Genomic DNA, 13,037 nt, shown 5'->3' with positions numbered 1-13,037 from the left:
CAGACACTAGCACCACCAGCACCCTGCCACACTGGCTGGGATGGCAGCACAGACACCATGGTGCCAGCACTGCCATCACTCCAGCTCTCAGAGCCTCCTTGGGACCATCCCACTGGGCCTTGAGATCTCTCCTCCATGCACACCTCCCCATTTCTCTGATCCTCAGAGTCAAATCTGCCTGGAGCTCAGCAAACCCCACAGAAAGCAGCACGGGGTGCTGGCAGCACCCAGGAACCCCACGTTATGACTCTGTGCCATCCCATCCCACACTGCAGCACGCTCACTGCGGTCCAGGCTGGCTGATCAAGACATGGTCGCCAACACTGCGGTAGCTGGCACAGATGGGGCAGTGCCACCAGCGTGGGCAGGGACCTGCTGATGCTGAATGTGGTAGGGGATTGTCCCCCTCCTTGGGGCACAGGAGCTGGGTACCACAGGAGGCTGTGATGCCACCTCCTCCCTGCCCTGCCTGCCCTGCCCACGCCAGGCTGTCCAGCAAGTGTGGTGTCCCCTCCCTCTTCAGAGAAAGGCAGTAGAGATACAGGCGGTAACGTTCATCCCTTTTATTATTAAACATCAGATGAAGAGGTCGCACACACACATACACGCACGCACGCAAAAAAGAAAGAAAGAAAAAAAAAAAAAAAAAGAGGAAGAAAAAAAAAAAAAAGAAACAGACTGGTTGAAGACCGCTATTTCAGTGGCGACAGAGACCGAGTACAATTGGTTTCCTGGCCGGAGCGCAGACACAAGTCACTTGCCAAAAAATTAAAAGTCAAATCAGACAGCAGATAACTAGCCCACGTTCTCTAACTACAAGTCACCGTCCAGGCCGGCCCTGGCCCCCCCCCAGCCCTCCCGACCCACTGGCAAAGAAATGAACCAAAACTGAAGAGCCACCGGCCCAGGGCTGGAGAGTCTGCCCCCGGCGCAGCGTGAAGCCGGGAAGGGCTGAGCATTGGCCGCACCACGGAGCCAGGACGCAGAACGGTGCAGGGAGGTGGCACAGCTGCGCCTGCCCCCCCCTCCCTCCCCAGGAGCCAGACAGCCCCAGTGCCCGCCTGCCGCCTGGGCACCTCGCACCCTGCGCCCGCTGGGAGACGGCTGTGTACAAGGTGATGCACTCACGTCCTCCATCACCAGCATCCATGCGTGTCCGAGCAAGCGTCGCCCCAAGTCCCTTCCTTTGCTGTCCTCAAGCGCTGGGCTGCTGCTCCTCCTTCCGTCCGTCCGTCTGTCCGTCCCAGGGCTGCGAGTCGAGCGGACATTCGCCTCCCCCCGCACCCTTCTCACTGCCGACGATGCCGTGGGAACCTGAGAAATGTTCACGTGCCTCCTCCTCTTTTTGTCTGTGGTTCTGTTTTGTGTGTGTTTTTTTTTAAATAATAGTTATAATAATAATAATAACAATAATAATAATAGCAATAATAAAAATAATCGCCCCAGCCCACGACAATTTCAAGTATTCCCCAAATAAAAGACAGAATTATAAATAATTATAACTTTACAATTTAATAATTGACACATATACTATAGTATTTACAGTATCATAAATGCTTTTTTTTTTTGTGTTACTTTTAGTAAGCAATCCCTGAGAACAGTTACTTTAACTTGTTTTTATTGAAGTATCTTCACAAATAGAGGAGTTCGCATGTCTCGGGCGGGCGGGAGAAGCGCTCTGCAAAGCCATTGCTTTTGGTGACGCATGAGGTTCTAGTGTCGCGGGTTTCTTTGCTCGCTTTCTTCATTTATTTTTTTTTTTTTTTAATTCCCCACATAATTTTAGAAGTTTTTTTGCACTTTGCAACCTTCAGATCCCTCCAGCAACCGCTTCCTTCAGGAAAGAGGTATTAGATTTCCAGGTTAGCTTTTGGTATTGGCAAGGGAGGGCAGGGGGCTGAGCGAACCATCCTTTTTCCCCGTGGTTGCATTTTGGTTTGTGCCCAAGGAATCTCTGGATCCTCTCAGCGTGTGAAATGGTTAAATCCAAGAAAGAAGAAAATAAAAAATAAGAAAAAAAAAAGAAAAGAAAACAAACAAACAAAAAGAAACAGAAGACCAGAACAGAGCAGCCTCTGCTGATGGGAGGAAGGTGATCTCTGCTTTCCTTCCTTCTCTCCCAAGTCCCCGTGCTGCGGCTGGACCCTGCCAGTGAGTGTAGCGGGGGCCAGGGCTCACCCAAACCGTTCCCGCACCAGCAGCATCAGTTTTTTCTTGCCTTTGTAGATTTGTTTGAGATTGTCAATGAACTGGGCGAACTGTATGTGCCCGTCCTGCGCCAGGAGAAAGGTCTCCCTGGCCTTGCTGAGGAACTCAATGAACTCCCCGTAGTGCCGCGGGCTGATGTGGGTGAGCCGGGAGTGGGTGGTGTTGATGTAGGCGCTTATCGTCGCGTCCAGCAGCTGCCGCAGAGGGGCTTTGTCGGTGGACATCAGCTTCCCCGAGTTCCTGCGGCCAGGGATGCCGGCCAGCCCTGGGGCCGTCATGGTGCAGCGGCGAAGGATGTCCGAGAGCACCGTGGCACAGTGCACACTCTTCACCACCAGTGGGATGATGGCCGCCAGCTCATTTTTGCCCAGAGAGTGGCTCAAGGCGCAGGCCCAGAGCACATCGTTGATGGCCGGGTGCGTGTCCTGGTTGTAGGCCAGGTTGAGATGTGTCATGGCCAATGAGGCCAGTTTGAACGCCCGGAGCGGGTAGCCCCGGTGCTCCATGTAGCGGGCGATGGTGAAGAGCTGGGTGTAGGTCATGCCGGTGGAGGCGGCGTCAATGACGATCTGGTAGGCAGTCTCGAAGGCGATGTGGTCCTTCTCACAGAGGGTCAGGGCGGACAGGGCGCAGTTCTGCGGGTCTTTCATGGCACACTGCAGGGCCAGGGTGCGGGCGCAGCTGGCTAGCTCTTCCCGCTGCGGGTAATCCAGGCTCAGGCGCAGAATGGTGTTGTGGGACATCACTGTGGCCGCCACAATGCTGGTGGCTTCCGTGGGAGTGAACAACGAGTACCAGCTCTGCAGGATGCTTACCAGGGCCCTCACCCCTGCAAGAGAACACTGGGGTCACAGCACAGCCCTGGAGCCTGGTGCAGATCACAGGGCTCCTCCCAGTCACCGGGTGCCTGGAGCCAGGGCGAAGCCAGCCTGTGGCGGTGCTGAGCTGCTGCCTCCGCCCCAACAGGGACAGGGCAGAGGGGGACAGGCAGTGGCTACCCTGCGCTGCCATGCTGCAGGGCACAGCGGGCACCGCTGGCCTGGCCGGGGAATAGGGGACCTGTCCCGGTCCCAAAGCCAGCCACCGCTGTGACCCCAGCACTGCCAGCTGGCGCTCGGAGATGCACCCAGTTACCAGGAAGAAACAGGAGACCCAAGAGAGCTCCGATGCCCAGGGCTAGGAATGGCTTGAGGATTTCTGTGCTCAGCCCCATTCTCACTGCATGCGGGACGGACTCTCCCAGCGCAGCGAGGCACTCACCCACTTCGGTGGCGCATGTCACCAGCCACCTCACCATCTCCCGCCGCCGCCAGTTGAGGGTGGACAGGGTCATGCGCATCACCTGCAAAGCAAACTCGGGATGATCAGCTGCCTCACGGGGCTTCAATGAGGCCACCCAACACAGTGGTGCTTCCCAAAAATCCCTCTGTCCTGGCTGGCTCCCGGCTCCCCGGTGCTGCCTCACCTCCTCCCAAACCACAGCAGGCACAGGGGCCTGCCAGGCCTGAGCTCCCCTGCTCTGGGCCATGCAGGGATGAATTTACTCCTTCCATGGGGGCCCACCTGCTTGGTGGAAGACCATCACCACTGCCACTGCCACAGCACATGGGGCAGAAGGGCTACCAGCATCCCCATCCCATACCTGGAGCCCCAGCTCCAGTGCCACGTTGAGCAGCGTTGTGTCCGAGTTGCTGTCGGCCGGTGTGGCGATCTTGAACGCATCCTGGGCCAGCTTGAAGATCAAGGAGGAGGAGTGAATGTTCTTCTGGATGGCCTCCAGCACTGTGCGTAGGCGCAGCATGTCCCCTGAGTGCAGGCAAGAATGGTCAGATGGCTTGGCCTCCCCCCACCCTGCCCTTGCACCCCATATCCCACCTGCACTGGGTGGTGAACAGCCCCTTCAACATGGTCAGCCCCTCTGGACACACATGCGGACAGATGCACAGGGATGCTGGATCAGGCCCTGCAGTCCAATAGCAAAATGGGGCATCCTCCCCAGGAGGTGACACATCCTACAGCACCCATCCTCACTCAGTATCAACCTCTCACAGGGAGGACAAACAACCCAGAGTGATCCCAGACACATTCTGGAGCATCAGCAGACATCTCCAGGCACCTGGGTGTTCTACTCTGGGCTTGACAGCTGTAAAGCAGACTCTTCCCAACAAAGGAGGTATGTGGGGAGATGCCCAGTGCTGAATGGCTGTAGAAAGGCTAGTCTCCATTTAGGAACATTAAAAAGAAGAAGAAAAGCTGTTTGCTGCACACATACTGTCTTGCCAAATAAGTCCTTTCTCTCTGCAAGGCTAGCAACAGCTGGGCCAGGGTCACCCAGACTTGCTGCAGCTTGGTCCTGGATGTCCCAGGTCAGGAACACAGCTCTCATGACCAAGACAGGCTGAGATACCCCAAAGAAGCGATTTCCTGGCACAACACCCAGTGATGCTGTGGGTTTCCTGCCACAGGAGGCGCGGGGTGCTAGAAGGATACAGGATGGCACTGGGAGACAGGGCAGGATCTTGGAAGAGGGACCCATCAAGGCCTATTAATATCATGATCCTGCCTCTGGCTTGCGAAACGGTCCTGTGGGACACAGGATGGGGAGAAGGACCTTTGGCATAGGTGCAGACCAGAGATGCAAACATGCCACATCACATCCCTCTGCTTTGTTCCAGGTTCTTGTTTCTACTCCCATACTCATAAACTGAGCAGATGAATCTCAAGCAAAGAAAACCACGTAACGCACAGCAGTGTGGAAAAACCTAGTGCTGCACCAGGGCACGCAGGGACGTGTCAGGTGACTAATAGCTAAAGGTATCACCTGCCACCCACAGCAGCACTTGCACCACCACCGAAATCTAAGCGTCCCTAAAACGACTCATTGGGGCAGGAGCAGGAGAGGCTGCAAGGACACAGGATTGCATCAGGACATGCTGTGGCGGGGGAACACTTCGGAAGGGGGCGGTGGGAAAAACAGATGCAATCCAACAGCCCTACGCCCCTAGCATAAAAGCCTCATCCCCATTAGGTGCTCAAAGAGAGAAGAAACTCATGGATAAGCCAGGTACCAGCCCTCCATCACAGTACCACAAGGCAGGGCAGAATACCGTCAGCCCTCAAAAGCAGCCAAGCAGAGGAGGGCTGGAAGGAGAGAAGAGGCTGTCAAGGCAGTGAGGCTAGAACTTTCTGACAGCTCATTTACCTTCCACCTTGCCGGGGAAGTGGCACCTTCCCCATCAGGCTGGCAGTACTGGGAGCTGGAGGCTGCTGCGGACTGTGTGGGACAGCAGCAGGCAGCAGTAACCACCTGGCTTGCCAGCCCTCATGGGGCACAAGGCATTTACCGTCCTGGTGGGGTTGTGGTTTCTGGACAGAGGGATGTTTATTGAAAAGCCTGCGCTGGCCTTCATCATTGTGCCTGGGCAGGGACCAGAGAGGCCCGAGAGACCAGTGAGGAGGTGCTTTAGGAGCCCTCTGCGGCTAGGACCAAGGTGTCCCACCCAGCACAGCTGTCTACATCTCCAGCCCTGCTGAAACCCACATGTGGTTTGGTGCACTGGGAGGTCTTCTCTCTCCTACAGCCCGTGAAAGATCATTACCATAGGGCAGGAAGAGACAAAGCAGAGGTAAAAGGATAAGCAGCTTCAAACAAAACCATGCCGTGAACCCACGACACATCTGGCAGGGCTAGCTGACCCGGCAGCTGACCATGCTGTAGGGAGGCACAGTCCAGCATCACTCAGGGGTGCTACCCAGGTTCCACACCACTGCGGCCGGAATCCCTGCAGGGTTGCCTGCACCTCCTAGGAACCTCCTGTCCCAACCTGCCAGTCCATGAGCTTTGGGGCCCTTTGGGACAAGAGTCCTGGGGATCCTGGAGTCCAGAGGGCTCCGCTGAAGCCAGCTTACTGTGCCCTGCTCGGTCACGCTGCCAGCGGGCCACCCAGCTGCTGTCTGCCACTGCTGAGGGAGCAGAAGCAGGAGCTCCCTCTGTTCTCCAGGACAATCTTCTCGATGCTCTTGTGCAGCATCAACCCACCACCCCTGTCCCAGAGCTGCCCCCCCACCAACCTTTGGCTGCCGTGAGCATGGTGGAGGCCAGCTCGCACTGCTGCGACTCCAGGTGCCCCAGGGTGAACCAGCGAGGGTACCTGCTGGGGACCACTGAGACCAAGTGGTGGGGGTGAGTCACATCGCCGGATGGTGCCGTGGTCTCCAGGACAGGCAACCTGAAGGGCAAATGGGAAGAGGCAACATCAGACCCCAGCCCAGCCCCGGCTTTGCCTGCTCTTCCCAAGGCACTGGCGAGGCAAAGCAGGGGCTGCCTGCAGGCAGCTGCCCGCAGCAACGCCTTTGAAAGCATCCTGCTGCCGTGCACGTGTGGGGGCTCCCGAGGCTGCATGCTCAACACATGGGCATGGGGATCAATCTCAGACCGACTTGAAAGGAGGAGAATGATCCGTGAAGTGATTTATAAACTTGTAAGGAAAAGCACAAGCCTCAGAAAAAAAAAAAAAGGCAAAAAACCCCACCCAAATCCCTCCTCCCTCCGGGCTCCTTTCATGTCAGAGTGCCCAGAAGAACTCCTGGCTGTATCATCTGGTTCTTCTTAAAATGCCCGGTTATGATCAGAAGCAACGGCACATTTCCCCAGGGCCTCTGCAGCCGGGTTAGGTTACCTGCTTTTGTGGGGATATATAAAAGCCCGGAAAACCCAGGGGAAAAGAAAGTCTAAGGAAGGGGAGCAGGAGTCTCACATCACCAGCTGTGCTGACAAAACCACGTTGCCTCTTAAACCCCCAAGTCAGTGCTGGTGTTGCTAACTCGATGGCCAGCCAAGGTGTGCAGGAGGGAAATTGTCTCCGTGGACGTGGAGAGCATCTAACTGTCTCTGCTCGCCTTGCTTGCAGACTTGGGGGACCCACAGGGCAGCAGAAGCCCCGTTTTCCCAGCCCAGGCCAGAGACACCCCAACACAGGGAGTCCCAGCTGGGAGCAGGGGATGGGCACTAACAGATGCCAAAGGAGCAACGCGCACCCCTAGGGCAGTTGGTCCTGGTCCTGTTCAATGGCTGGAGGTTGGTGCCCCCACACACCGCAGAGGCCCTGGGCTGCTCAATAGGCCTGGCTGTCCTCCTGAGCAGCTCTTCCCAGGACAGGGGAATTTCAAAATTTCCCCCAGTGTTGGGGAGAGATGGTCCATTTCACCAAGGAAATGGTCCAAAAAAGACGAAGCTCTGGGCTGGGACTTTTAACGGTGTCAGAGGGAGAGAGCACTGGGATGCTCTGGGATTGATGGCCCTTCAAGCATTGACTTGTTTGAGAAATTCCAGCTTTTTCAAGCCCCATCCAGCCTCTGCCAAAAAACTTCAGTACACGTGCCGATGTCTGAGGTATGTCACACACCAGGAGGGAGACGGGGCAGCTATCAGCACCGGCCATGTGCCCCCTCCCAGACAGAACTGGGCTTTAAAGGAGAGCAGAGTGTGACCGTGTTCTCTGCCCAGCTCTGCAACATCCTGGGGCCCAGGCCAAATCACCTGCCCATCTGTGCTGGGATAACAGCCCTTCCCGCGGGCAGGGAGGGCTGCAGGGTGCCTGAGGAGTGGCAGACAGCAGGCAGATGACAGCACCATGTCTGCCTGGGGCCTGGCCTAGCAGAGGACACCAGTCACCAAGACAGGCAGGTGACAGTCCAGCCTGGGGTGAGGGGCTGGGTGGAGGCTGGACCAGCAGATATTGTCAGACCCACACAAATCCCTATGGATGGGACTTGTAAACCAGGAATCACCTAAACAGAGAGCAGGAGCCTCTCTGCACTGCTGCTGTGCCCGGGGGCCCTACACACTGCACAAGATCTCAGGGATGGCAAACTCCAAGCCTGCCTCCTCTCCCATCGCTGCTCTAGGGTTGCAAAGCATCCCAGCTTCCTGGTGGAGCACAGAAGAAAGGCAAGAAGGGGCGCAGAGACAGAGTAAAACATGCACCGACCTCATGGCCCGCAAAGCCAGCTTGTATGCCAGGTCTGCGTCGTGGGGCAGCAGGGCAGAGAACAGGTATTTGGCAAAGGTGTGCATGGGGACGCTCTCACGGTGGATGACTTCTCCCAAGCCGCTGAAGGGACCACCTAGGCAGAAGCAGAGGCCGTCAGCCATAAAAAGCACCGCAGGATCTGTAGCTGGGGTTTGTACTACCCCAAAGCTTTGAGGATCTGCTCAGCAGCTGTCTGGTGCATTACTCAAGCTGGATTCAGAGCAAAGGGCTGATCTTTCCTTTTCTAAAAACCTTTTCAGGTCAAAAATCCCTCAGAAACTCAGGCCACGTCTTAGCACCCTTCTTTGTAACCAACTCCGAGGTGGTCTCCCGGAATGTCAGCAACCCCTTGCTTTACCAGATGATGGGGCAAAGCATCCATCCTACAGACTCAGCACCGCACCCACAGAGGAAGAAGCCAGGATGGGGTCAGCCAGGTGTAAACCTTGGAAAGGGCACCCCAGAGATGTTACCAACAGTCAGCTAAGATACAGAAGACAGCTAGATGGACCAAGCCCTCACCTTCCAGCAGCAAGATGCACTGCTTCCGCAGGGTCTGCACCAGCACTGGGTCCAGCTCCAGGTCCTGCAGCCGGGCAATGATCTGCTCCTCATTGCGGCACACTTTGTCCTGGGCATAGAGACCTTCGGGCATCACTCTCTGCTGACCCATCCCCATCAGGGCCACCTCTAAGGCCAGGGACAGGTAGGACTCGCCACTGTCTTGGCTGCCGGTTGCGACGGGCACATGTTGATACACTGGGGGTTTGGAGTCCCCAGCATCTGGAAGAAGGGGGAAGAGATGCAACAGGGTGAGAAGAGCCTTCCTAGGTGGCAGAACCAAGGCAGAGAGAAAAACCTTCCAACTTCAGAAACAAGACACACTTCCGTTGCTGCCTGCCTTTGGTCACCCAGAGATGATGGATAAAAGCTCCCTGCAGGAGATGTGGGCTCCACCCTCCTTCGTGCTCTCACTAGGAGATGCAGGAGACCCAAGACATGTGCAACAGGGTGCATGGCTGACACCAGAGCCTTCCTGTGGGCCAGCACGCCTCAGCCCAGCTCTGCTAAGCTGCTCTCCTGCTCTTCTCTGGCTGCAAACCCCGGGGTTGGGAAAACTCAGGGGCACTAATTATCCCTGTCTGCACTGCAGCTCTGCCCTGGCTGCTCCTGCAAAGGCAGAGAGAGGGGAGATTCAGAGCCCAGGGGTCCTGAGCCCCACACCTGCACCCAGGGTCTGCCTGACAGGCTCAGTTCGGCTGCAGCCACCGGGAAGGGAGCCAGGAGGAGCACTCGGTACCTGAAATTTCAAGGCAATTTTCCTCTTCTAATCTACAAGCTTCGGTCAGGGTGAGAAAGAGGCAGCCGATGGGGTTCAGAGGGTGGCCTACCCAGCCCTCCAAGTTGGTGATGGTTGTTGCTCCTCGCTGCAGCAGCTCTGCAAAAAATGGAACAGAAAGACAGTAAAAATGAGGATGTTAAAGACAGGTTCTGGACCCAGAGGGGTCTCTGAGACCATAGGCCTTTTCTTACCCCATGGCCTGGTACACGGGGACCTCCAGGGTCGACTCAGGATCACAAGGGCAAGAAGCAGCTCAGAGCAGCCACCATGAATGCTGCCACAGTCATCAAAGGGAAGAGCAGGCACCCAACAAAAACAGGTGCCCCTAAGGCCACATAAGATGCAGCAGCTTGTGCTCTGTTCCAGGAGGACACAAGGGACTGTACAGTCCTGAGGTGGGGTCTATAAAGTCAGACCTGCAGCTTATGGACTCGTTTGCAATGGTAGCCTGAATGTTTTGGAAACACAAGCAGAAGTCTCTCTGGAGATGACAAAGACTCTCAGTGAGTCTTAAAAGCTCCATCTTTTGATTATCTCAAGCTGGCTGAGCTAGCAAGGTCCAGGAGTCACTGACTACCAGCAGCCCTGTAGTAACTGACCCCGGCTCCCTGCCAACTGCAATTGCAAAAGGAGAAATGCTGGGTTTGCCTCCTGGTACAATTTACTCAGTGAATGCAAGGTGGATGTAGCACACACAACCAGTTACTGCAGCTCTGCAGACGAGCAGCTCCTTTTTAATGCAATTATCACTTGCCTGTGCAATCCTTACAGGCAACCAGGCACAGTGATAGTGGGAACAAGAACATCCATGCTCCAGCAGCCTGAATAAAGCACATGGGCACACCCGTGTCCTTAGCATGTGGGTACCAATGCAGTTTGGCTCAAGCAACCAGATGGACCAGTTTGTCTTTCTAGGGTGTGAATAATCCCATACAGCTCTGCCTACCATCAGCCTCTGCCACTCTGGATGAGGCAGCACTACCCTCTGAGGCAGAGAAGACTTTCTCAACCAGCTGGTACACCCCAGCCAGACCTCATGAGACACTTCTCCCATAGGTCTACTCATACCTTTCTTCTGATGCTTATATATTTCTAGCTGCCTTTGCTGCTGTAGTCGCAGGGTATTGATTATAGCAACGGTTAGTCGGAGAGCTTCTCTGGGATAGCCGTGGGAGCGCAGGGCATCAACCCGAGCGCAGGCGGTCGGGACGTGTTCTGCAAGGCAAGGACAAACATAGGGGCATGGCTGAGCCAGACAAGCACAGAAATTCACGGGATGGTACTGATGGAGGGAGAGAACCCGACAGCATCAGGCTTCAGGGCATTTTCTTCTACTGATCTTCCCCACGCCCCAGCTAAACTCCTGCTCCCTGTGTTGAATTCATCCCTTTCTCCCCGCTCCTGGCAGAGATGCCTACCAGGAACACTAACGGGACTCCTACCATGTTCAACCCACAGCAGCCACGTCAGTACCTAAATCCCCACCTCCACAAACCTTATCTAATGGAAGCATTTCCAACACACCATTGCTGCAATACGGCAGCTCCCAACACAGGCTTTTACAACTCTGCCACTCATTTCTCCTAAAATCTGCACAGCTTACAGTAATTCCTCTCATTGCTATGCACCTAAAAACTTCTTGGCATCTCGTCCAACACCTTTCCCTACTCTCATGGCACAGTTGACAAGTGGGGTGAGGCTGTGCATCTAGCACTGCGCTGGGGGCACTGGCAGATTTGGGGTAATGTTTTGAACTGCTTCCTTAATGCCTCTGTGGAGCGAGCTCTGCAGAAACCCCATCTCCTCTGCAGCTCTCCTACCTGTTTTTTTATTATTAGGAACAGTTGCATGAACACACTCCTCCCCGCCCCAGGACTCACAGTTGCTTAGGAATTCATCTGCTCCTGCTGCTCATTGCTCACCTGAAATCACAAGCAACTGTGGAGAGGATTATGACTGAGTGAGAAATTAGCAGGAGCAGATGACATGACATGCCGCCTAACAGGCAGCGAAAATCCCATTTTCTTGCAAAATGTCCTACCGAGGCAGGGGGTGGGGTGGGGGGGGAAGGCAAACACAGAAGATCTAAAATTATGGTAGAGGAATAATTTCTATTCCTGAAAGAGCTCAGAAAGCTTTGGAAATGCAGACAACCACCTCCACAAGTGGTGTTTCCACATCCCAAAGGTCACTCGCAAGGAATACACAAGTTTCAGAACAAAATCATCTGTAAAAGAGCTTCTTGTTGCTCCCTCTATTCATTTGCTAAATGGATGAAATATTCAGCTTCTCACTGAATTCATCACTAGAAGTTGCTGACAAATCACACTCCTCTCCCAGCACTGAGTCCCTGATGGGGTGCCACGAAAGCAAAAGCACAAAATCCAAAAATCACAGCAAATAAATCAGAAAAATAACATGCACCAACCAGCTGGGCTAAAGGGCTCATCAGAACCCAGATTATGCTAGGGGCAGGGGAGCTGTGGCCACTGTGTCCCTGCTAGATGGAGTCCAGGGCAGCACTAACCCACCACCGCTGCCGGAGGCTGCGTGAGGAGGAGACCTGCTGCCTGCAGCAGCTACGCAAAACTCTTCCCAGAGTGGAAATGTCCTCTCCTGCTCCAGCTAAGCTAGCAGAAGTGTACCATCAGCCTTCAGATGGGCCCTTTATAACTGATCTCCTGGCCTTAACAGCAGCTTAGGGCCTGCTGCTCCACATCTCTGAATGACTTTAAATATTTTCTTCCCATTTGGCTGGGTGACGGCAGACCCTGGCTCCTGGACTGGACACCAATGCAGTGCTGGGTTTTGACCTGTTCCATGTCCCTACATTCACCTCTTGGGCTGTAGGGGTGAGACATCCACCTTCCTGGAGGTGGGGGGGCATGTGTCTCCCATATTCCCATCCCAGACACGTAGCTGTTAAGGGTCTGCAGACCTGCCCAGGGTTATGACTTTGCAGTAGAGAAGCTGTGTGGCATGAGGTGCGTGGACTAAAGGTCTACAACACAGCAGCGTACTGGGTTTGACTCATCCAGTATGCCTTAAGTTCACACAAGACTTAATTGTATTGTCTGCTAATTGCCTTTAAGGGAAGACTAAAGAGAGGGGGACAGCAGGGAAGAAAAAACCCAGAGGATACAGCTGTGCTCCCCAGTCAGCTTTCAAGTGTTCCGTCCCACTGTACTAGGAACAGTGACAGCTTGCACTGAGGACAGCTAAACACTGGTGCGATGAAAGAGGACATGATGAGCCTGGTCCAAGCTGCCCAAGGGGAACCCAGACTGTGAAGATGTGGGGCTTGCTGTAAGGACTGTGGCTGGGGTGTGGGAGGACATTGAGTTCTCCTTGCCCTACTCCTCAGGTTGAGCACCACGGAGGCAATTTCACTCTAGGATGCAGAAGCTTGCAAGGACCCAGGGTAGCAAAGCTTCTTTGATGCTTTGGGTGGCTCT

The 13,037-nt window shown here is 54.9% G+C and overlaps 1 protein-coding gene across 2 annotated transcripts in view; it reads right to left on the bottom strand.

Moving 5' to 3' along the window:
- Positions 1 to 548: 548 nt before the first annotated feature.
- ZSWIM5 (zinc finger SWIM-type containing 5) overlaps positions 549 to 13,037 on the bottom strand; it is a 100,231-nt gene continuing 87,742 nt past the window's right edge. For both annotated transcript variants that reach the window (XM_037404947.1, XM_037404948.1), the window contains exons 7-14: positions 10,651 to 10,797; positions 9,541 to 9,678; positions 8,763 to 9,023; positions 8,199 to 8,334; positions 6,280 to 6,437; positions 3,851 to 4,014; positions 3,469 to 3,550; positions 549 to 3,037 (exon numbers count right to left, since the gene is read on the bottom strand). In XM_037404947.1, the coding sequence (XP_037260844.1) occupies positions 2,175 to 3,037; positions 3,469 to 3,550; positions 3,851 to 4,014; positions 6,280 to 6,437; positions 8,199 to 8,334; positions 8,763 to 9,023; positions 9,541 to 9,678; positions 10,651 to 10,797 (1,949 nt within the window). In that variant the 3' untranslated portion in view covers positions 549 to 2,174. The remainder of the gene's footprint in view (positions 3,038 to 3,468; positions 3,551 to 3,850; positions 4,015 to 6,279; positions 6,438 to 8,198; positions 8,335 to 8,762; positions 9,024 to 9,540; positions 9,679 to 10,650; positions 10,798 to 13,037) is intronic.

Source organism: Falco rusticolus, chromosome 11 (assembly GCF_015220075.1).
Source record: "Falco rusticolus isolate bFalRus1 chromosome 11, bFalRus1.pri, whole genome shotgun sequence".
In the NCBI taxonomy this organism is placed as follows: Eukaryota; Metazoa; Chordata; class Aves; order Falconiformes; family Falconidae; genus Falco; species Falco rusticolus.
This window is presented reverse-complemented; position numbering and strand designations above follow the sequence as displayed.